Below are 23923 nucleotides of genomic sequence, written 5' to 3'. Positions count from 1 at the left end.
AACTATATTTAAAATACTTTTGAAGCAAAAACTCTCCCTCGACACACATAGACACCCCCCCCACACACACACACACCTAGCAGGAATCCCAGTAAACAATACTCTATCAGAGTGTAATTTAGCTAAGTATATACTCTTTTATCGCACTTGGGAATTTAATATGGTAGTTATTTTGGGTCTTAGGATAAGGGTGTTCAGATGTGACTTTCTTTTCCTACAGAAAAATCCATCAACAGAATAACATTACATCAGCTGATGCCATGCCACCAAATTATACTCAGACTTTTTGAGGGTCCTTGTGAGACCTGCAATAGAACAGGCAATGAATTTAAGTATGAAATGTCTTAATTGAGCCAAAGCTGATATTAGCTACTTGTAAAGGCTAGCAGCCTGCCTTAAATGTTCCCCTTTTTTTTGCAGATGCTGTTGAGATATATTTTATAAAGAGTATCAGTGCATATCAAGCAACACTGGGCCCAGCAGATTATGAAACACTGACAACTATTGAAGAATTTTGCAAATGGCTTGTCCAAAATGGCGAAAAACAGGTAAATATGAAAAAGTAAATCAACAAGAGGCAGTGTGATCTTTGGCAAGATCCTTAGCCTTCATAGTGTTCATTTATATATGTAAATATATATATATAATTTATATTATGACTGTTCAGACATGGCTTTATTTTCCTACAGAAAAATCCATACCTTTCATCAACTGATGAAACTGATACCATCAAATTATATCTCAGACTTTTTGAGATTCCTTATGAGACCTGCAATGAGAACAGGCAATGAATATATATATATATATATATTCATTATTATACATTAACTATCATTAATTATATATATATGAATAACTATAATTATTGAACTTAAGCTTGGAATTTTACTCTTCACAGAACCACATTACTTAGGTGACACACCACAACTGCCTGACCTGGTGGGTTGCGTCAGTGTGATGTAGAACATCTCCTCCATAGAATAATGGAATAAAACTGACATGCTCCTTCAGAATTGCCAGAATGATTTTAAAACACTTTTCTTTAATTCATTCCCTAGGAGGCTTACAGACTGCTAAAGGCTTCACTGAAGTCTCAAGTCATCAGTTATGGTGACTGCAGTGAAAAAGTGGCCGAAACTTTTTACAACATGGGCAGGATCTGCTTCGCCAAAGGAGAGCTCAGAAAGGCCATTCAGCTGTTACAGAAGGTGAATGCTGGCAGCCTTTTACATGTTCTCCTGGGCCTGTAAGCACAATGTGAAGAGTAATACGTGTGGTGTGGGGGGATTATTTTCCCTTTCTTTCCCTCCTCTCCCCTTCCGCTCCCCTCTCCTCCCGTCCCCTTTCCTCCTGTCCTCTCTCCTCCCCTCCCCTCCCTTTTGCTTCCCTCTCCTTCTTTCCTTCCTTCGCTTTTTCCTTACTTTACTATTCCTTTTGATTTTTTAAGTAAAGCAAAAATTCCATTTCTTAGATGTGCTGAGGGAGAACATGATACAGAGACTTTTGTTGTGTCCATGCTGGGCCAGCCTCTTAAAAGAGTAACAACATCACAATGTTGGAATCTAGGTATGGCAGTGGCAGAGTATGAAAGCACCCAACGTTGGGCGGTCAAGAACACCTTGTGTAAACCATTCTTGCCCAAATACTGATACCTTCCCAGGGGGCTCAGACAACCCTGGACGTTCACATCCTGTAGTAGGATCTGGCAAGAGGTGAGACCAAACCACGGTTCAGCTAGTCAGTATTCTGACAGACCAAGGCTAAAGACAAGGTCAGATCGGTAGGGATGTCTCTACATAAAATCTAAGTTTATTCAATGTCAGAGAAAAAGTTGGTGAAGCTCAACCAATACTCATGTGAGCAGAGGGAGGAGTCGAAAGCAATCCACATGTGTACATCGGCAAACAACAGGTTTGGAGAGATTTTATCTCATTTCAGGTTAACTAAATGTAATCAGGAAATAAGTATGAAGATAGTAAATAATGGGAGAAAGGGGGCCTTATTTTGAAGATTCTGAGAAAAAGAAAACCTTATGAAATAAGTTACAGGGATCAGAAGACTGTCTTCAAGGGAAGCATGAACATAGGGATGGGAGCAGAAAAACCTATAAGGACAGAAAACTTTACAGTGAAAGAATGACTATCTGAGTCCAAAAGATGAGATGAGATTCAAGAGTGAAATAATGGATTTCAGAGAAACAACAAATCCAATAGAATTCAAAGCTACGTGGAAAATAGGGAAGACTGTCTTAATGTGTCACAGTGATGGTGAGCACATCTCCCAAATCTAAAATCGCAACAGAGTCAATAAAAATCAAAACAAAAATGAAACAGACTAACAAAATCAGATTCCTGAGCCTCACCTCAGACCATTACATCACAAGTTCTAAGAGGTGTGTTTAGAATCTGTGCTTTTAATACTTCTAGAGATATAATATCCTGTCAGTTTAAAGAATCAAAGATTGATAATGCAGATTTGAAAAGCTGTCCTGCAATGCAGAGAGAAGGGAAAGAGGGAGGCAAAGTAGAGATTTACCTGAAGAATTGTGTGTATTCCTGAAAAAGAACTAGAATACTTGGAATAGAAACAGTAATCAAAGAAGTCATTGAGAGCAACTTTTCTGAAATGAAAAACAACAACAACAACAAAACCAACCCAGCATACATATTGTACACAAGATGAAAAGCGAGCCCAATCTAGATTTTACCTGGCCATGGATGTCTGATGGCACAGCTACATCTTCCATTTGGAATAGTGATTCAACTTGGGGATTTAGGATTCTGTAAGGTAGGTAGGGGCTGCAGCTTTGCTATCAGCTTTTATCCTTAGGGCTTTAGACACATCAATGTCCCAGCCCAGAAAGGAGGTGGGAACTAGAAGGGCATGCTGACAGTCAGGCTGTCGTTTTGAGGTTGGAACACCTTCCTCATGCTGGGTATCCATCAGTGGGATGCTGGAAGTTTCTGAATTAGCCTAAGTTAATAGATGCTGTTCTGGGGATTGGAAACTACTCCCGGAGCTAAAAAGAAGGCAAGAAATCTCACCAAAAGTTGATGCTGTGAGGAAACTCCTTTGGCAGATAGAATAGAGCATAAAGGGGGTGACACTTTTGGCTAACTTTTTTCTTGGGCAGTTCACGTTTCATGTTAAAAGGAATCAAAGTTAAATGTAGTAGGGTGGAGGTGAGAAAAGACAAACCTTAAAAATTATAATCTTGTGATGGAATAATTTTTATTTGCATACCATAAACTATACATATTTTGAAGTGTACAGTTTGATCAGTTTTGACATCTTGACCCATGAAACTATTACCACAATCAAGATCATGAATATATCAGTCACCCCCAAAAGTTTCCCCATGTCCCTTTGTAATTATTCAGTTCCACCCCTCCCCCAAAGCCACCCCAGGCAATAACTGGTTTGCTTTGTCACTGTAGACACATTAGCATTTTCTACGATTTTATATAAGTAGAATCCTATAGTTAAATCATTCTTTCACCATAATTATTTTGAGACTTATCCATATTATTGTGTGTATCCATGGTTTACTCTTACTGCTGAGTACTACACTATGTGGACAACATGATTTTTTTTTATCCATTCACCTGATGATGAACATTTGACTGTTTCCAGTTTGAATTTATTATGGATAAAACTATGAATATTCATGTACAAATGTTTGTATGGAGATACACTTTCTTCTCTTGGCTCGGTCCTTAGGAGTACAATGGCTAAGTAATATGATGGGTGTATGTTTACCTTTACACAAAACTGCCAAAATTTTGGAAAATAGTTGCATCATGTATTCCTCCCAGCAGGGTCTGAGAATTCAGTTTCTCCACATCTTTGTCAGGAGTTTACGTGGCCAGTGCTTTTAATTGTAGCCACCCTAATAAGTATGGAGTGGTGTCTCATTGTGTTTTCTAAGATATTTTTTAAGGTATTTATTTATTTATTTGAGAGAGAGAGAGCGAGCAAGAGCACAAGTCAGGAGAGAGACAGAGGAAGAGAGAGAATCCCAAGCAGACTCTGTGCTGAGTACAGAGCCCACACAGAACTCAGTCTCATGATCCATGAGATCAAGACCTGAGCCAAAATCACAAGTTGGATATTTAACCTACTGTGCCACTCAGGCGCCCCTCATTGTGGTTTTGTGTTTATCTTGTGTATCTTTCCTTGTATTTATTTCTAATTTTATCTTCTTGGGTGAAGTGTTGATCCAAATCTGCTCATTTTTCATTAGTTCTTTGCTTTCTTATGATTGACTTTTAAAAGTTCTTCATATACCCTAACCATGCTGTGTCCAATGCCTGTGGACTTGTATATGACTCTTTTAATATTGTAAAGATGCTGATATACAATTTTTGTGTGTTTATATGAACACATGTTCCTAGTTCAAGTCCTAAATGATGATATAAAGCGAAAAAAAATTAGAGTTCTTCATATATTCTAGGTACAAGTTCTTTATCAGATATGATTTGGAAATATTTTCTCTCAGTCTGCAGTTTGTCTTTTCATTTGCTTAACAAATGTCTTTTGAAGAGCATAAATTTAAAAATTTAATGAAGTTCAGTTTATCATTTTGTTCTTTTATGGGTTATGCTTTTGATGTTTTATGTAGGAAATCTTTGCCTAAAAAAGTCACAAAGATTTTTCTTCTTTGTTTTCTTTTGGATTTTTTTATAGTTTTAGGTTTAATATTTAGGTCTATGATCCACTTGAGTCAGTTTTCCTCTATGGTACTAGGACTGGATCTCAGTGAAATTAATTAATTAATTTTGCATATGGATATCCGGTTCTAGCATTATTTTTATTGAAAAGACATTCTTTTCTCTACTTTATTATCTTTGTACCTTTGTCAAAAATCAGTTTGTGGGGCACCTGGGTGGCTCAGTGGTTGAGCGTCTGCCTTTGGCTCAGGTCATGATCTGGGAGTCGTGGGATAGAGTCCCAGGAGGGAGCCTGCTTTTCCCCTCTGCCTATGTCTCTGATTCTCTATGTCTCTCATGAATAAAAAATAAAATAAAATAATATAAAGTCTTAAAAAAATCTGTGTGTGTGTATGTATATGTGGATTTATTTATGGACTCTTTTCTATCCCACTGATTGTTTTTTCTTTTTAAAGTAGGCTCTACATCCAACATAGGGCTTGAACTCATGACCCTGAGTTCAAGAGATGCATGCTCTACCAAATGAGGAAGCCAGGCACCCCCTGTTTTTCTATCTTGATGCCAATACCTTGCTGTCTTGATTATTGTAGCTTTAAAACAGGTCCTGAAATTAGGTAGTGTTAGTTTTCCAACTTTGTCCTTCTTTTTTAGTGTTATTCTGAGTATTCTAGGTTCTTTGCATTTCCATAGGAATTTTAGAATCGCCATGTCAGTTTCTCCAAAAACACAGGTTGGGATTTGGATTGAATTCCACTGAATGTATAGATCAGCTTGGGAAGAATTAACATCTTAACGGTCTTGAGCTTTTTACTCATAAACACATGGTGTTCTTCTATTTATAGATCATCTAATTTCTCCCAATATTTTTTATAGTTTTCAATGTACAGATCTTCTGCATCTTTTCTTAGTTTTATTCATACTGACTTCATATTTTTGATGCTATTTTAAATGTATCATATACGGATTTCAATTTCTGATTATTGATGCTAGTATAGAAATAAAAGGGATTTATTAATATAATAATTTTGTGTCCATAACTTTGCTAAACTCACTTGTTCTAGTAGCTGTTCATAGATTCATCAGATTTTCTACATAGATGATCTTGTCATCTGCAAATAAAGTTTTACTTCTTTCATTCTGATTTGGATGCCTTTTATTTCTTGTCACATTGGCTAGAACATCTAGTACAATGTTGTATAGAATTAGTGAGAACAGGCAACCTTGTCTAATTCCTGTTTTCAGGGGGAAATAATTTAGTCTTTCATCAATTAAGTTTGATGTTATCTGTAGATTTTTTAAAAAATATTTTATTTATTTATTCATAGAGACACAGGCAGAGGGAGAAGCAGGCTCCATGCAGGGAGCCCAACGTGGGACTCGATCCCGGGTCTCCAGGATCACACCCCGGGCTGCAGGTGGCGCTAAACCTCTGCACCACCGGGGCTGCCAAGCTGTAGATTTTTTAATAGATGCTTTCTTAGGTTGAGGAGATTCCCTTTTACTCCTGGTTTGCTAAGGAGTTATTGTTGCTTTTAAATCAGGAATAGTTGTTGGATTTTATAAAATTGGGTTTTGGTATTATAAAAATTATTTTTCTGTACCTACTGCTATAATCCATGATTTTTAAGATTTTATTTATTTATTCATGAGAGACACAGAGAAAGGCAGAGACATAGGCAGAGGAAGAAGTAGGCTCCCTGCAGGGAGCCCGATGTGGGACTTGATCCTGGGACCCCGGGATCATGACCTGAGTCAAAGGCAGATGCTCAACCACTGAGCCACCCAGACACTTCAATCCATGATTTTTTGGGTCTATAATTCCTATCCCTGTGCTTTCAAGTTCATTGATTTTTTTTTTTTCTCCAATGTCAATCTCTTAACCCCATCTAGTGTATTCTTCCTTCAGATATTTTCATCTCCAGAAATTTGATTTGGGTCTTTAAAAAAAAATGTTTTTCATGTCCTCAATTTTTTAAGCACATGAAATAAAGTTACAGTAATGGTCTTAATATGCTTTTCTGCTAATTCTAGTATCAAACCAGTTTGGGGTTGGTTTTTATTGATTTATCTCATATGGATCATACTTTTCTTATATGGATCATACTTTTCTTCTTTACATGCCTGGCAACCTTTGGATGCTAGACATTGTATATTTTGTGTTATTGGGTGTTGGATATTTTTGTATTCCTATAAGTATTTTGAACTTTGTTCTGGATGTCAGTTATGGTTTGGTCCTTTTAGGTCTTGCCTTTTAAGACTCAGTAGATGAGACTAGAGCAGCATTTAGTCAAGGGCTAATTATCCGTGATTACTGAGGCAAAAAGCCTTCTGAGTACACCACCCAATGGTCCCCCCAAAATGAGGCTTTCTAGATTAGCTGGTTGGAACAGGCACTGTACCTAGCCCTGTGTAAGTGCCCAGTCCTGTTCCTGCCAGCCCCTTCAGTTGATGCTTTCCCCAGCTTTGGGCAGTTTTCTCACACAGATGTGCTAATTAGTACTCTGCTGAATAATTAAAGGAGACCCACTGCAGATATTTCTGGATCTTTTTCTGTGCAGCTGTCTCCTCTCTTTTACTCTGCTCTGAGAATCTCCTGGGACTCTCAGCTCTTTTTCCTCAATTCAGGGAGTCTGCTGAGCTTCAAGTTGTTCCTTTCCCTACATCATGGCCTGGAAATGCTCCTAAAGCAATAATCTGGGGGCAGTCATAGGATTTATATCACTTGTTGCCCTCTCTCAGGGACACTGCTCTTTGTTGGCTGATGTTCAGCGTCTTAAAGATTGTTACATATGTGTTTTCCTTCCTTCCTTCCTTCCTTCCTTCCTTCCTTCCTTCCTTCCTTCCTTCCTTCCTTCCTTCCTTCCTTTCCTCCTCCTCCTCCTCCTCCTCCTCCTCCTCCTCCTCCTTCTTCTTCTTCTTCTTCTTCTTCTTCTTCTTCTTCTTCTTCTTCTTCCTTCTTCTTTCTTTTTCTTCTTCTTTCTTCTTCCTTCTTTCTTTCTTCTTCTTCTTCTTCTTTCTTTTTCTTCTTCTTTCTTCTTCTTTCTTTCTTTCTTTCTTCTTCTTCTTCTTCTTCTTCTTCTTCTTCTTCTTCTTCTTCTTCTTCTTCTTCTTCTTCTTCTTCACTGTTTCAAGTGCAAGGGTAAATCTGATCCCTATTATTCCACCTTGATTGGAAAGAGAGGTCAGGAATACAATTTTAAATGGAAAACTACCTAAGAGTAAAGTGATACAGCATATTTAGGATCCGTACACCAATTTCATTTATGTCCATCCATTTGGTCATAGCTATTTGGAAAATCCTCATGGCAGCCACTCCTGCAGCTATGTTTTGTCCCTGTTACTTGGGTGATCCATAGCCATATACAGCAGTGGTAGGTGCAATGAAATGGAATGATACACATAGACCCATGGGGGGTGTCCAGAGCCTTCAATTCAAGCTCCTTTGGGCACCTGGGTGGCTCAGTGGTTGAGCATCTGCTTTTGGCTCAGGTCATGATCCTGGGGTCCTGGGATCAAGTCCCACATTGGGCTCCCCACAGGAAGTCTGCTCCTCCCTCTGCCTGTGTCTGCCTCTCTCTGTGTCTCTCATGAATAAATAAAATCCTTAAAAAAAATTCAGGCTCCTTTTCCTTCTTGGTTGGGAACCAGGAGGAGATTCAGAAATTTGAAATGTAAACTCATGATATCTCAATTCCACTAGTGTTCTCCTGAGTTTGGTTTATAATGATGGGGCTTGCTATCTGATTCTCTTTAACTTATGTTTTTCAACTTACCTACAGTGTCTGATGATTCAAATCTTTTTATATGGAAGTGAGCACAGTAAAAGCAGAGACACAAAAGACCTCCTTACCTTGTTGCAGAGGTGAGTTCTGGCTCTGGTCATCAACCAGGTCATCTGTGTGGGTATGTGGATAGCATGGCCTTGCCCAGATTCTTTCAGCTAGGGGTGATCACCTCTGTTATTCTTGCTATTAAGGCAGAATGCCAACCTCTGCTATGGTTTTGGCCAAATCCTGTGGTGGTAACTAATTGATTTCTAGTAGTGTCTCAGAAACCAATGTTCTGAGGGTCTTCTGCAATAATATTTACTATTTATCATATCTCTTTCAATGCTGAACATTGGAACCAAATCCTACAAGAGAGTTTCTCAGCTGACAGCCTGTGACAGATCCAATATGGATTTCTATAAAGTAAATGGATACATTAAACTTGTTTTTTTCTTGCTGCATATATACAATCTTGGTCCTTCAATATAAGGCAAGATTTTGGGGTGGGGGACAGGATTTAATCTCCAACGTTAGTAATAAAAGAGTGTTTTGCACAGACTTGCCCCTTATTTATCTTTGGCATATCGTTGCTTTTTGTTCATCTCAGAATCATGTTGACCTTGAAATATTCTCTTCTAAGAAAGAAGAGAATTAAAATTTGTTGGGTGTATACTAAGCGCCTATGACTGAGCTAGGTCCTAGCTGTGAAGTATTTAATCCTCAAAAATCTCCAATACAATAGCTCTCATTTGATGGAAGGGAGTCCAATGTTCTGCAAAGGAACTTGCCTAAATATACTTCATCTTGGAGTAAGTGGTGGCCCAAGCAAGTATGACTCTAAAGGCCATGTGCTTTTCTCCTTAAAGCCTCTAATAAGCCTCTAATTCTCCTGCTTCATCAGTATCCAGAAGGAGGTTCTCTAGCCTCTCTAGTAATGCCCATGTGAGGATGGTGTATAGGGAACTTTGCCCCCTACCTGCTAATGTGTATGAAAGTATATTTTCCTGGTCAAGAACTATATATAGGGACCCCTGGGTGGCTTAGCAGTTTAGCACCTGCCTTCAATCCAGGGTGTGATCCTGGAGTCCTAGGATCAAATCCCACATCAGGCTTCCTGCATAGAGCCTGCTTCTCCCTCTGTGTCTCTGTCTCTCTCTCTCTCTCTCTCCCTCTGTCTCTCATAATTAATAAATAAAATGTTTTTAAAAAGAGGGGGAAGGGACAGAGGGAGAGGGAGAGAGAGAATCCCAAGTGGGATCCACACCCAGCACAGAGCCTGAGTTGGGGCTTGATCTCACTCCCCTGAGATCATGACCTAAGCTGAAATCAAGGGTCAGGTGCTTAACCTATTGAGCCACCCAGGTGCCCCCATAACAATATTAATAATATTGTGTAATTGTATAATAATACTGTACTGTAAAATACATATACTATTTCTAACCCACAAATAATCCTATTAGGGAGGTGTTTTTATCTCCCATGTGCAAGTGATAAAACAATCAGAAAGCTTGAATATTTTGTTTTAAATCACCTAGCTGGTAAGTATAGTGAGACTTAAACCCACATCTATCATATTTCAAAAATGCACTTCTTTTTTACTATGGAATGGGGATTCTCACTTTGATGAATTTGAGAATACATATGGAGACACCCGCTTAGCAGGGGAGCCTCTGGAGGTGCATTTTACATATGGAGGCACTGAGGGCTGATATTTTTTTTTTTTTTTTGAGGGCTGATATTTACAGAGGTGGAGCTGGAATTTGAAACTAGGTCTTTCTAACTCCAGATGTGGTCTTTGTAGGCAGTGTAGCCCACACTCTGAAGGCAGACTATCTGAATTTAAAACTCAGGTTCCAATCTCAGTTCCCTGACGTAGGCGAACCTTTCTTGGCCTTTATTTGTTTAAGAAAATAACAGTACCTTGCTCAAAAGGTAGGTTTTCTGAGAATAAGATTATATATAATACAGCATGCCTAGATCAAGTCCTGGCAGGTCTTGAATGCTCGGTGAATGTTGGAATAATCATAATGATGATAATGTTAATCTTTCTGAGATGCTGGAGGTAATAGGTCTGAATGTTTAAATGAGAAGCTTTTGTGTAGCATGCAACTATTATTATTTTATTTTACAAATAATGAGTAAAGAGCATACCTGACTGGATTCATCCCTGTTAGCTTAACCTGCCTTTGTCACTTACTAAGTATGTGGCCTTGGGAAAATCATTTAACCATCTTGAACTTTGGTTTCTCCATCATTAAAATAGATAATAGTATACCACATAAAGTTGTTGTGGGTTTTAAATAAAATAATGTCTAGGACATGCATAGGATCAAGCCTGGAAGACTGTGTGCTCGCTCAGTCAGTGTTTGCAACACAGCCTTCACTCCCCCTTCTCCCTCAAACCTGGAGCTAAAGTTCTACTCAGCTTGTATTTAAAAAGAGAAATTAGGGAGCAGCTGGAGTGAATGTACTTCCTTGGTAGCCTGTGGTTTTCCTTCCCCGTCTTTCACCGTTCCTTGTTTCTTGTCCATGGTTTGAAAAGAATCAGAGGAAGAGCAGAAATTAGGAGGGGCTGGTATAACCTAATTCAGACCCCAGGTAGTATGAATTTCTTTAGGCACGTGGAGACTAATTCTCTCTGTAAATGACAATGAGCCCAGGACCTGCCAAGAAAATCGAGATAAAGAGGAACAGTCTTTTGGAGGACTCTGCTGCAGGAGAAGTTGAGTCAGTAGAGGTTTTTCTTCCACCAAAACAAGCCCATATCTCATTCCTCAAGAAGTGCTGAGCAAAGCCATAGGAGTAGCTGCCAAAGCCCAGATGTAAAAAAAAAAAAAAATTAAAAAACCAGTACAAGAATTGTTCTCTTTGCTTGAGCATCTCACTGGAATGATCAATCCCAGATGTCCTGGAACTCGGCGAGTTTTCCAATGAGCTCTTGTGCTTTTTACCCCACCTCCTATGGAAACCCAGTGACAACATCACTGGACATTCATTGCCAGGAGCCCCAATTCTTGGCTTTTAAAGCCTCTGCAAAGAAGTGAAAGCAGAAATGGCCCCTTGATTTCAAGGAGTTGATTGTAAGGTTAGATGACAGTTGCAATTCTCAAGTCAGATTTTAGTGTATTGAAAAGGCACAGAAAATCTCAGATTTTGGAGTAAACTTGTACCTAAATCACAAATGTACTTCAGTTTTAATTACTTACATATCAGGCTCCTTCTAAGTACTAAATACTAATATTTTTAAGATAGAGTCCTTTCAGAAAAGCAAACACACATGACTAGATGACTAGTGTAGTAAAGCATTAATAGAAATGTGAACAAAGAGGACAAGTAATAAATTGGGAGACTAGAAATATGGGTGGAAACTGTGTATACACTGGGGGCAGGTCGCTGAGTCTTCAAAGAAAAGTAAGATATCAGCAGGAAGCAGAGAAGCCAGAGGAGGGCATTTCAAGTAGCATGAACAAAAAGCACAGTGGCATGGAGAGAGTTGATATTTCTGAGGAAACACAAGGTACATGAGTAAGAACATGCTGGACATGAGTTTGGAAAGATAAATTAGGGTGAGATTATGGGCTATTTTATGTGCCATGCTAAGGAGTTTAGAACTTAGTAGACAGAAGTATTTTAACAAGATACAACATGATAGATTATTGGCTTTACGACATTAACTCTGACAGCAGTGAGAGGATAGATGGGACGTAGGGTGATTTTAGAAGCAGGGAGATCAGTTAGGAGGCAGATACAACAGTCCAAGGTGGACGTGTTGGGAGCCCTAATTATCTAAAGCCATAATAGGAGGAAAGTGGAGAGGATGGATTGAGAAACAATTTGTGATCTATTCTAATAAGACCTTAGAGCCAATTAGATGTGAGATGTAATAGAGGCAGGAGTCATAGGAGACTTTGAAGTTTCTAGCTTGGACATTTGGGTGAATGGTAGTGCTACTAAATGAAATAGTGTTGACAAGTGGAGATCATCCTGGAGGATGTCTAGAGGGTATGAGGAAGATGATGATTTCTATTTTGGATGTATTAAGTTTGAGGTACCCACAATGCATCCACTAGACAATGTCTAGTAGGCTCAATAGTTCAGGAGCTCAAGGACATAGATTCTGAAGTGAGGGGAATGGATCAAAAACCCGTGAAATATGTATATATGAAATGAAAGGCTTAGGAGAAAACATTTGTACTTATTTTAGAGATAATATATGCAATATTATTTGGAATAAAAACAGGGCTCAAATTTAAGCTTTCTCATTTGCTGTGAGACTTCTTATGTCTTCCTTCCTTCATCTAAAAAAGTGTGAAGGGGCACCTGACTGGCTCAGTTAGTAGAGTATATGACTCTTGATTTAGTGGTTGTGAGCTTGAGTTCCATGTTGGATGTGGAAACTTAAAAATTTTTAAAAATAATCTTAAAAATGTGAATAATAAGAATTCTGTTTTCATTGCTTTACTTAGTATATGGCACTCGTAAGCTTCTGTAACTGTTAATTGTTGTAATTACTATTATTGTGTTATTTGGGAGTCATGCAGACATTTGTCTTCCTTGTAGATTTTATTTTTAAAAATTTATTTATTTACTTATAGAGCATGGGCAAGAGGGGGGACAAGCAGAGAGAGGGACCAGCAGACTCCGTGCTGAGCTGGGAGCCCAATGCAGGGCTCCATCTTATGAACCTGAGATCATGACCTGAGCTGAAATCAAGAGTCAGAGGCTTAACTGACTGAGCCACTCAGGCAACCCTTAGACTTTTTTAAATAATATCAAAACAGTAGAAAAAAACTCAAATGTCCACCGGTAGGAGCACCAGTACACGTTTATGGTCAATATAACGAGTCCATGTTTATAATCGTGTATATGGTCATTCGAAAGCATGAAGTAGAGCTTTCGAGAGTTATAGAGATATATTGCAGATATATTATTAGTGGTAAAACATGAAAAGTACATATTAGTGAGTATCATATATAGTATAACCCATAAATATATATAAATATGTAGTTTGTAAAGGTAACAGTAACTATCTCTGGGACATAAGATTGTGGAGGGCTTTCAACTTCTATGTTATATATTTGTGCTGTTGACTTTTTTACATAACAAATATGTATTATATCTGTAATAATAAAAAAGATACATTTTTAAAGAGTATGGCATGTGTGTCAAATATTAAGAGACAGTGTAATGTAGTGTTAAGAGAATGTACTATAGTCAGATACCAGCTCTTATTTATTAGCTATCTGACCTCGAACAAGTCACTTTACTCCTCAGTTTCCTTATCTGTAAAAAATCTATAAAATGTGACTAAATTAATGGAAGTAAAACTGCTCAGAAAGAGGCCTGATAGAGGCCTATGTGCTACTTAGAGGTGGTGCTGATGATGACGCTGATGATGATAGGAGGAAGAGGACTACTAAGAAGCCAATATGCTGGCAAATAGAGAATCGCCACTGACATTCGAGCAAGCTGTATTGGTAGAGCAGATTTTTGAGATTACCCCAATAATCCAGCACCTAATTAAACACCTCCCCAAATCAGGAACTCACTCATCACCTGTCGAAGTGGCCCTTTCCTATACTGAACAGTTCTAATTGTTAGAAGAGTATAAGAGTCAAGGTCATGGACATTAGAGTCAGACTGACTTGTGCTGGAATCCAGGCTCTGCCATTTTCTGTGTGTCACGAGGCAAGTTATCCTAAGCCTCGATTTCCTCCAGTGAGGACCAGACTAGTATTTATAATATGGAAACATAATGAAGAACAAATGAGCCTTTTACATAATGCCCTTAGCACAGTGTCTGGCTTATGGTCAATAAACACTAGCTCAATAAATAAATATTCAATAAATACTAGCTAGTTTTACAACTCGAACTAGTCATCTAGACATATTGGAAGTATGAGTATGGTGCATCAACTTCATTTTTGTTATTTTTAAACATTTCTAGGACAGCCGCTTGCCAAAGAGCTATTTCGGTTATTTCTTTTGATGGGTCTTCAGATATAGAAGCCAGCAGGAGCAGCAAGGAAAACCATCCTTTTCTCTTCCCAAGAGGGGGGAGAAGGAATGCCCATTGATTAGTGGTCTGCTGTCCCCTCGGTCATGTGAAGACAGAACAGCCTCTTCTGGGCTGAGGGGGTGCTGGGGGGTGGGGGTGGGGCGAAAGCCAAGGGACGTAGGATTGGGAGCAATTCTGGCCAGAGAGGAGTGCGTCAAGGGAGAGGGTAGATGAGGTGCGCGGTCAGCCAGGCTAGGCTTGGGCAGGACCTCAGTGATGAAATTATGCTCCGCTGGCTGGTTTTCCGGATGCGGCCCTCCTGTTCTTTTCCTATCACTTATCAGTGAATATTCCAACGCTGCTTCTACAGAACCAGAGGGGAGAATATTCAGGCAAACCTCGGTGTATGAGTCATGAGAAGCAACTCTGCTCTTGTGTCCTGGTGCCAGGTCAGGGGTTCTACAATCTACAGCCTCTGTCATGTCCACAGAAATGGATTGATAGGAGGATACAGTGTGGAACAGGGCAAGGAGAGCAGACAGTTTTCATCTCGTGGGCCCACTCTATTAGTGGTTTCCTAGAGTGATGCTTGCTTGACATTCCAGGGCATCAAGGGCTTCGTGGAGCTGATTTATTCGTATTGTCGTGGAGTCTGGGTGGGGGGAAGGCTGAGCCACTGCCACAGATCTGCTACTTGGGCATAGCGACACGAGCAGTGTACTTTGAGCGGAGGCACCTCATGTGTGAGGCCCCGCTCTGCCATGAAATAGCTACATGACCCTTGGTCGCCTATACATTGTTTCCTCATCTTCACTCATTTCTTCAACAATTATCTCTGTGAGCACCTACTAAATGCTGGGTGCGGTTCAAGAAGTGGGCGCTAATAAAGTTAAACTCGGTCATGACTCTTAAGACAACAATCAAGTAGGAGAGGCAACTAAGAAGAAATGATGAAAAGATGAATGAGTCCTGTAGTAGAAATCTCAGTGCAGTGCAGGTGGGAAGGAGAGACAGTCTAAGAAAGCTGGAAAAAGACTTCACTGAGAGGGTTACATCTGAGTTGTTTTTTGAAGGGCGAGTAACAGTTCATCCAGGTGGAGAAGAGAAACCATTCCAGGAAGAAGGAACTGTCTATGCAAAGGCCCTGAGGTATGACAGAGGACATCGTATCAAAGCAATGGTAAGTTCTTTATGGCTGCCATACACAGTAGCATTTTCTGGAGGGTATTGTAAGGGTTGCTGATTGCAAGGGATGTTGCACTGCCTACATGGAGGAGGGAGAAAGGCTCTGGGCAGATTGGTTTAGAGAAAAATAAAGTAGGATAAATAAAGTGACACACGTTCATTTCCTGGGCTTCTCAGAACTTTCAATATACTAAACTCCCCCATTGGCATGTTGAAAACAAATTAATTTTTTTAAAAAAGACTGTATTCCTATACACCTGAATTCTTTTTGAAATGGTCAGTGATTTAAATTTTGGCAAATAAGAGTCTTTAGAACCACAGTAGAAAAACTAAGAAAGATTTGGTTTTATTTTAAAGCAAGGGGTACTGCAGCGCCTGCTTGAACTGAGGGTACGAGAATGCTTTTATAGTTTGGTAAAGAATCTGGGCCCCACTTCAGGACATAATAAAGTCTGTGAACACGACTATCTCACCAATGAACTATTTTATCTGATCACAGAAACATGACTTCAATACATCCCTGTGAACTAATTTTTCTTTATGATTCATGGCGGCCGGGAGCTAGCTCTGGAGACAGACAAATCTGGGTTCAGACTCCATTACCACCACTTTCTAGCTGCATGTTACCCTGTGTCCTCATCGACAGAATGGAGAGGAGAATAGTACCTGTCCCTTAGTGTTGCTGTGAAAATAAAATGTCTGGAAAGTCATCAGCAGGGTGCCCGGCCCCGTAGCAATCATGTGACAAATAGCAGCTATTTTTATTTTTACTGAAGCGGGGGCTTTGAGTTTCTTACTTTCTAGTTACAACATGGGTGCTTGAAGCAAAAGGAGGTTGGTAACTATTGTTGCTGAAAAGCTACCACCAGGCTGGTGTGGAAAACATTTTGCCGGTTAACATCTCAAAAGTGAGCCGGAGCTTATCAGCGCTTGGAAACAGACAGTGTGACACAATGCCTTAAGCCCAAAGAAGATGATGTACAGGCTGTGGCTGGAAATCAGTGTCCTTTCAGTGACCTGGAGATTTCAGGCAAGGGAATCCTGCCACCTTGTGGCGGGAGGAGAGTAGGCCCCGGGCAGATTTCTACTCCCTAGCAGAGGTCCTTCAGATTTTTGCCCACCTCTGATTTTATGAGACCCTGGGCAATTGACTTAATTTGTGCCTATTTCTTCTTCAGATTTCAAACCACATTATCTCTTGGTTTACTGAGAAGGAGGTTAAAGTGCCAGATAGCTTTCTGTATTTTATGCAGTCAGTAGTAGACAGAGAATGAATTAGTCTTTAGATGGAACTTGCATATAAAAAAAAGTCTTGTAAAATTTTGGGTCTCATGTTTCTGTGGAACAAATACTTTTTTTCAGGCAAATAGGGGCTATGAAAACCACACTTTGCAGGCTTGAGGTCTAAATAGGAGATGACTGAAGAACACTTAATAGAAACCAGGTTTCTGGACCAGATTTCTTTTGGACCAGATTACTTCTAACTCCAGCCCAACTTCTCCAGTATTAGAAAATCAGAGTATGGGAATCTTAATGGCTGGAAATGGGGAAGATAGATCCTCTTTGTAGCACTTAACAGGGCCTCCAGGCTCTAAAATCTGTGTGTTCATGAGATCACCTGAAAACTATGAACAATGTAAGAGACCCTAAATTTTTCAGCTGTGATTAAAAGCAGTTTTTTTCAGCTGTGATTACAGGCAATCCAGGTATCTAAGACATCCTTGGCTGCCACCTGAATCAAAGGAATTGCTCCCTGCTCTTCAGGGAGAAAAACTAAGACTCTAGAATCATTTTAGAGGCCTATTAGAAGAGTCAGCATTTTTGGGGTGTGGGCACATGGTCAAACAGTTGCCCTCAGACTGAGTTCAGCCAGCTAGCTTAACAAACCAGTGATTTGGAGCTGGCCGAGAAGGCAAGAACGAAGACAAATGCACAAATGGTTTTCTGCTTTCCTTTAGGTCTTCCATTACCAGTAAATTGAAAACCTCCACACAAGATAGCCAACAATAAAGCCGACCTGTTGATAACAAAAATTTTGGATCACAAGACATATTTATCAACTTTGATAGCCATGGGAGATCAAAAGCAGAACTAAGGACTGTAGGAGGGGGGAAAAAAGTCTACTTATCAGCATTACAGGTAAAATACTCAAGGCTCCTTAGAAAGTAGGAATCCTGATCTATAACTTAGGGTGAGGAGGGGGGTTAGAAATCTTTAGACAAACGCTTTTAGTTTCTTAGTGGCTGGGACTCCAATACCTTGCTTAATCCCCTTTTATAACTCAAATTTCATTTCTTTTTCAGTTCTGGCTTTTAAAAGACTCTGCAATATCTAAGTAGTTTATTGGTGAATATTTTAATATAATATTTGGAAGTACTTTTAGTCATAACCTGTTTCAGGTCACTAAAACTGCCTTGTGAAGAAACACTTGATCTGAAAACATTTGCCCTGGTCTCATGCCATGTTGAGTCAGAAAGGACTTTTTGATTCTTACTATAAATGAAGGAGCTAGGGACAAGATAGATTGATTTGTTCAAGGTCAGCCTGGTGATTATGAAGCTGATTTTCTGAATCACAGATGATTACTTCCCATCTCACTATGCTGCCCCCAGCCTCAAAGTGGATTAGAGAGACTTGTTATGGCAGGAATGTTCACCAAGGTTGTTTTAAAAAGAAATCCTGAAAAAATAAAAATAAAAATAAAAATAAAATAAATAAATAAAAAATAAAAAGAAATCCTGACCTTCCCCCTCCTGCAACCCCAAACAAATGTGTATCTAGGAAAAAATGTTGGCAATCTCAAATCATGTCCCTTACTGTCTTCATGTACCCAGGGAGAAAAGAGAAATTAGATTCCTGTGAATTTATAATATAAACTTTTCTTTTCCCTCTTCATCGATTCTCAATTACATCAGCAGAATTAATGGAGTTCCAAGACTGTCTTTGGGCATCCAAGTGCCTTCTAACAACAGCTCTACTTTGTGCTTGTAAGAACCACATTTTGGTTCTTCATTCAAAAAAATTATTTCAGTCCTTTGTTCAGTCTGTACAACTTAATGAGCAACCAGTACCCAAGCAAGGTGTAGTGGGGAGTAGTGTGCTGCTGTGGCCTAAGTACCTATATACGGATTAACCCCCGGCTTGTCTGTAGACCAGTAGTCTTCCTCCTGCAGGTGTCTTCCCCCTTAGCTAATTCCCAGAATATGTTCAGTCTGGGACTCAGGGCCAGGGTCCCAGGATGCAGCCCTGGCTGAAAGCAGCTATATCCCACTGACCTTTTCTGCAGGCTTGTGAACTGGTTGCCCAGTCTGTCATTGCTAATTTGCCCTCTCTGGAGATGGGGCTGCTCTTCTTACCCAGAATATTCTGAACTGACTAAACGAGCCTCAGAAGCATTGCTTCCATTTTCACATATCCAGATGAAAATGGATTTTCAACAACAACTGTGATAAATAAAAAAAACAAAAGTACTGGACAGGACACTAAAATGTTTTAAATTTCCTATTTTGGGAGACCCCAAAAGTCCAAAAGTCTTAAAATCTCTAGACTGACAAACGTGTATCAATGAAGAAAAGCATGAGTGTAACATTAAAATAAAATGTTATGGTGTAATTCCGTTTTTGCATTTGAAATAGGTTTTAAATATTTAAATATTTCTTGTGTTTACCATCAATGCAAAGTTGCTAATAGTCCATTTTGTGAGATTTTGATGTTAAAATGTTTAATGAAATGGTTGTGATAATGAATGGTGGCTAGTTTTAATATCTTCATAGCTGACAAAATAACAAGTTGTTACTTTTGTTGGTTCTAAAAGTTTTAAAAGTTTGGTATCTTGTGAAATTCTCAAGTTTTAAGAAACCACCTTGGAAATAGCCAACTCAGTAAAACCGAATATAAAGTTGCATTCTCTCTTGGAAAACTGTGGATGAGAACTAAATTCATTCAATGGAAACCAGCAATCTGGATAATCCACCCCAATCAAACACTTGATGTTTCTAACAGATCGGAGTCAATAAGGTCATTCACAACTTTCAGATTCTTTTTAAAGTAACTAACAGGCACTGAAAGTTTTGAGGTGGATAAGGGTTAGCTATTTTCCTACAATCTCTGTACCAAATTAGAAAAAAAAAAAAAAAAAAATCAAGCCCAGATCAAACAGTCCCACAGATTTTATTTTATTTTACTTTATTTTTTTAAAGATTCTATCCATTTGTTCATGAGATACAGAGAGAGAGAGAGGCAGAGACACAGGCAGAGGGAGAAGCAGGCTCCATGCCGGGACGCGGGACTCGATCCCGGGACTCCAGGATCACACCCTGGGCCGAAGGCAGGGGCTAACCCGCTGAGCCACCCAGGGATCCCCCACATAGATTTTAATAAACATTTTTCAGCAAGCATAGTTTATGCAACCTGTTCCTTTAGGTCAGTGAAGTCCTATTTCTCTGTTTTGGTAGCTCACACACCAGTAACCACGAAAGGTCTACTTAAGGCAAATTCCACAATATTCCAGAGGTGAGATTGTCCTAATCCAGTCAGCAACAAGCAACCAGAAGTCCTTGGACAAAATGGCAGGAAGCAAGACCATTTAGGGGTCAAGCCTAGGCACCACGCCTAACTGTACAGGCTACAAGCCTCACTAGATTCTCATGTCCTTCCCATGCAGGCATAGGGAACTACTCTGACGTAATTTAATCATCTCACACAATCTGAATACCTCTAGTTTTGCCCATGAGAGCCACTGTTATTATCTATCATATTGATCAACAAGCTATTAATTTCAAAAGTAAAACCTACTTTAAACATTTAATCTACTAATTATCAGAATCTCTGGTGGTATCTGAGAAGGGATAACACAAATGCCTGGAACAGCTGCCCAAGGCACCTCTGATTAGGGCACCAGCTGTCCACTCCTGGAGCGGGAAATCTATGTTAGAGCTGCCAGCTGCTCTGGGTGCATGTTAACCCGACTTGTGTGTGAAAACAGTACCTATGATAGAATTAGGAAAAGAAAAACTACTATAGAATTTCCTCAATTTCTCAGGACTCAGTAGATTTTGCTTCAGGTGCGGACAAGGGGAAGTCAGTGTGAAGACAGGGAAAGTAAGAAGGGAGTATGTTGTTCTGAAAAATCCCCCAGTCTAAACTGTTAAGAATGCCACATGATGCCCTTTTAGCAATTGTTAACAAATTCGTACCAGGACTACTTGATACACCACAGAAACTCTGTGGCTTCTTATTAAAGTGATTATGGGGCAGCCCTGGTGGCTCAGTGGTTTAGGGCCGCCTTCAGCCCAGGGCGTGACCCTGGAGACCTGGGATCAAGTTCCATGTCGGGCTCCCTGCATGGAGCCTGCTTCTCCCTCTGCCTGTGTCTCTGCCTCTCTCTCTCTCTCTCTCTCTCTGTGTCTCTCATAAATAAATAAAATCTGAAAAAAAAGTGATTGTGTTACAAGACTTTTTATTACAAAAGTAGAATTTTAAAAATCATCTTATTTTTTATTTTGAATCATTTCATCAATTCCAGGTGGAGGCATACCATCATCAAACACGGAAAAACATTAAAAACAGAGAAATTAACTACCTATTCCTGTAGTGAGCATGATTTAATAAGAAAATGAGATAAACTTCAAAAACAGTAAAACTAAAGGTCTAAAAAATAAGATTCTATTTTTCTGTGTGTGACACGTGAATTTGTAGTCTCCATGCCTCCTGGTCGGCCTGAGAAAGCACTCCCCCTAGCGGACTTTCATAGGAATTTAAGCAAAGTTAAACTAGTAAATTCCTAGGTCAAAGAGAACACACTAAATAGGAAATTCTGTTAAATCAGTACCGTGTAGTGTGATGTAGAAACAATTACACTCGTTAGCTTATGAAGCATAAATAGCTAACGATATGTGCAGCTAAAATGATTGTCTTAAGTGTGCAAAAGTCAGTCTCTCCCTATTAAACCAATATATATTTTAAATTCTTCACAGGTCCAACTTTTAAAAAATACCTTAGATTGAAATCAATTCAGAGCTCAATAATTGAAATTAAATAGTGACTAATAAGATGCTAAAAGATAGCCTGAATGGAGGTTCTCTCATCTAACAAATATTTATTGAACATGTTATATATTAGGCACTGTTCTAGGTATAGGACATTCCAGTGAACAAAAGCCAAAAAGAACTGCCCTATTTTAAAGGAAAATTATAGTCCTTGAAATTCTGATTAAATATTCTCATAATTATGTTTTAGGTTTCTTCTGTTCTTGATGTTTATCTAAAAAAGTATTTGGGGATCCCTGGGTGGCGCAGCGGTTTGGCGCCTGCCTTTGGCCCAGGGCGCGATCCTGGAGACCCGGGATCGAATCCCATGTCGGGCTCCCGGTGCATGGAGCCTGCTTCTCTCTCTGCCTGTGTCTCTGCCTCTCTCTCTCTCTGTAACTATCATAAATAAATAAAAATTAAAAAAAAAAAAGGAGGGACTCCTTTTAAAAAAAAAAAATAAAAATAAAAAAGTATTTGTACAACATTTAGTAGATTCATTCATTTCCTTCTTAAACGTGTCCTACACTTGACCAAACTCCAACTCTTTTTGTGCCAGCTGGCATCCTGAGGTTACCTGGGGGACTTAGTAGTTATCAGGTAGTGACTCTGGGCTAGACACCCAGCCTGCCCATGGACTCGGGAGCAGTGCCCACAGCTGTTCTGGGGGAGCGTTTTCCTGAAGTGCTTTGTTTGAACTACTCTCCAAACTCCTCTAATGCCATGTGGCCTGTTTTAAGGCAGGATTCCAAATACACCCTTCTGATGAATGTTTCTGATGAATATTAATATTACTCAACTGTTCTTTACCACAAATACCAGGGTTTGGGGGGGGGGGGTGGTCACAGGTCACAAAGACAAAGACTAGCATTGGTAGGTAGGGGCCAGGGAGGCCCAATGAATCCTGCAATGGATGAGTTTTTTCCCCCATGAAAAACTGTCTCACCCACAAAGGCCAACAGTGCCTACCCAATGAGCTGTTACCACACAGCTCATTGGAACTTTATTTTAGTTATATATTTTTTCTACTAGAAAACAAGCCAGATAATCTTAGTATTGCATTTTATTAGATATCTACACACCATAAGAATTGACTGAAAATTACCCAAGAAAGTGCAAAACCACTTAATTGCTGCTTTTCTACATCTTGTTTGGATGAGAAACTCTTATGGGTGAATAGCAGGTATCTAATATGTACTTACTACAGTACTTACTGCACTGAACAGTGGCAGAGAACAAGAAGAAATTCTGTAACTCTGGTCTGCTTTATATCTTGTTTATAGCTTTCTTTAAAATACATACTTTAAAAATAAATCATTTTAAAAAATAAAAATAAATCATTTAATTACTCAGACTTGTTGGCAAAGCCTAAACTTCAGAACATTTGGAAAGAAATCACATGTAAAAGCAATAATTTCCGTGCAATTAAATGCATTAAAACAAAAAAAAAGTATCCTTCAAAACAGTGGTTCTCAAACTTTAGCATGCATCAGAATTTCCTGGGGGGAATTTTTCTATGCTACAGACTGTTGGCTCACTTCCAGAGTCTCTAACAAGATTCCAGGTAATGCCAATGCTGTTGGTTTAGGTGCCACACTTTGAAGACCCACTGCGTTAAGATATATTCTTTGCAATTCAAACTAATAAGCAATACTTACACACCGCTGCCTTTTCTAATAGTAAATAAATAAAAGAACATTTCAGGTATGGATTCATCAAATGTAAAGTTTTTAGACTCTTGAAATGTCTGACTTAAATAGATTATTCATCTTGACTCATAATGATTCCCATGAGTTCAAAAGACGGAACCACAGCACAGTCCAGTAGTGGGTAATGTGTGACTCCATGGAAACATTTACTTACAAAATACACAGCAACTATTAGGATACATGGACCTTGTTCCCATCTCCTCCAGCTTCTTCTCTTTAGAAAAATCCAATATCATGGAGATACTAAACCCAGAATGAGAATGTGACCTATTTCAGGTAGAGATCACAGTGAATGCCATACTTAAGACTCTGATTCAGAAACTTCTTCATCAGGGCAGCAGTAATATTCCACAAAACATATCTGTCCATCCTCATTCCTAATCATATACTGTAATGAGAGAAACCCTCGGTTATCTGTTCGGATAGATACCTTACACGACAGGACTAAGGCCTTTGTAGAGGGTTTCAGTAAAGAAATCTTGTATCTGTAGAGGAGTAAATAAAAAGCAGTTGTTATTTGGACATGCTTGAAGCAGTGCTCATAACTCCAAGTAAAGGACAAAAATTA

General features: G+C 39.2%; 2 protein-coding genes across 18 annotated transcripts in view; one reads left to right on the top strand and one right to left on the bottom strand.

The window, feature by feature from the left end:
- TTC23L (tetratricopeptide repeat domain 23 like) overlaps positions 1-23432 on the top strand; it is a 62984-nt gene extending 39552 nt beyond the window's left edge. For 5 of the 6 annotated variants that reach the window (XM_035714929.2, XM_035714932.2, XM_035714933.2 and 2 more), the window contains 5 exons: positions 421-548; positions 1059-1208; positions 8450-8532; positions 15509-15615; positions 17579-23432. In XM_035714929.2, coding sequence (XP_035570822.1) covers positions 421-548; positions 1059-1208; positions 8450-8532; positions 15509-15590 — 443 coding nt within the window. In that variant the 3' untranslated portion in view covers positions 15591-15615; positions 17579-23432. The remainder of the gene's footprint in view (positions 1-420; positions 549-1058; positions 1209-8449; positions 8533-15508; positions 15616-17578) is intronic. The other variant, XR_004814859.2, reaches the window with a different exon arrangement.
- The window catches only part of RAD1 (RAD1 checkpoint DNA exonuclease), a 61491-nt gene that overhangs the window by 17726 nt on the left and 19842 nt on the right, over positions 1-23923 (bottom strand). For 7 of the 12 annotated variants that reach the window (XM_035714939.2, XM_035714935.2, XM_025436260.3 and 4 more), the window contains one exon: positions 22692-23840. In XM_035714939.2, coding sequence (XP_035570832.1) covers positions 23657-23840 — 184 coding nt within the window. In that variant the 3' untranslated portion in view covers positions 22692-23656. Of the gene's footprint in view, positions 1-114; positions 306-701; positions 770-15950; positions 17638-18257; positions 18300-22691; positions 23841-23923 lie in introns of those variants that run through there. The other 5 variants (XR_004814860.2, XR_007410402.1, XM_049109395.1 and 2 more) reach the window with 5 other exon arrangements.

This window comes from Canis lupus, chromosome 4, assembly GCF_003254725.2.
Source record: "Canis lupus dingo isolate Sandy chromosome 4, ASM325472v2, whole genome shotgun sequence".
NCBI classification, from domain to species: Eukaryota; Metazoa; Chordata; class Mammalia; order Carnivora; family Canidae; genus Canis; species Canis lupus.
Note: the sequence above shows the minus strand (reverse complement) of the source record. Positions and strands in the feature narration are given on the sequence as shown.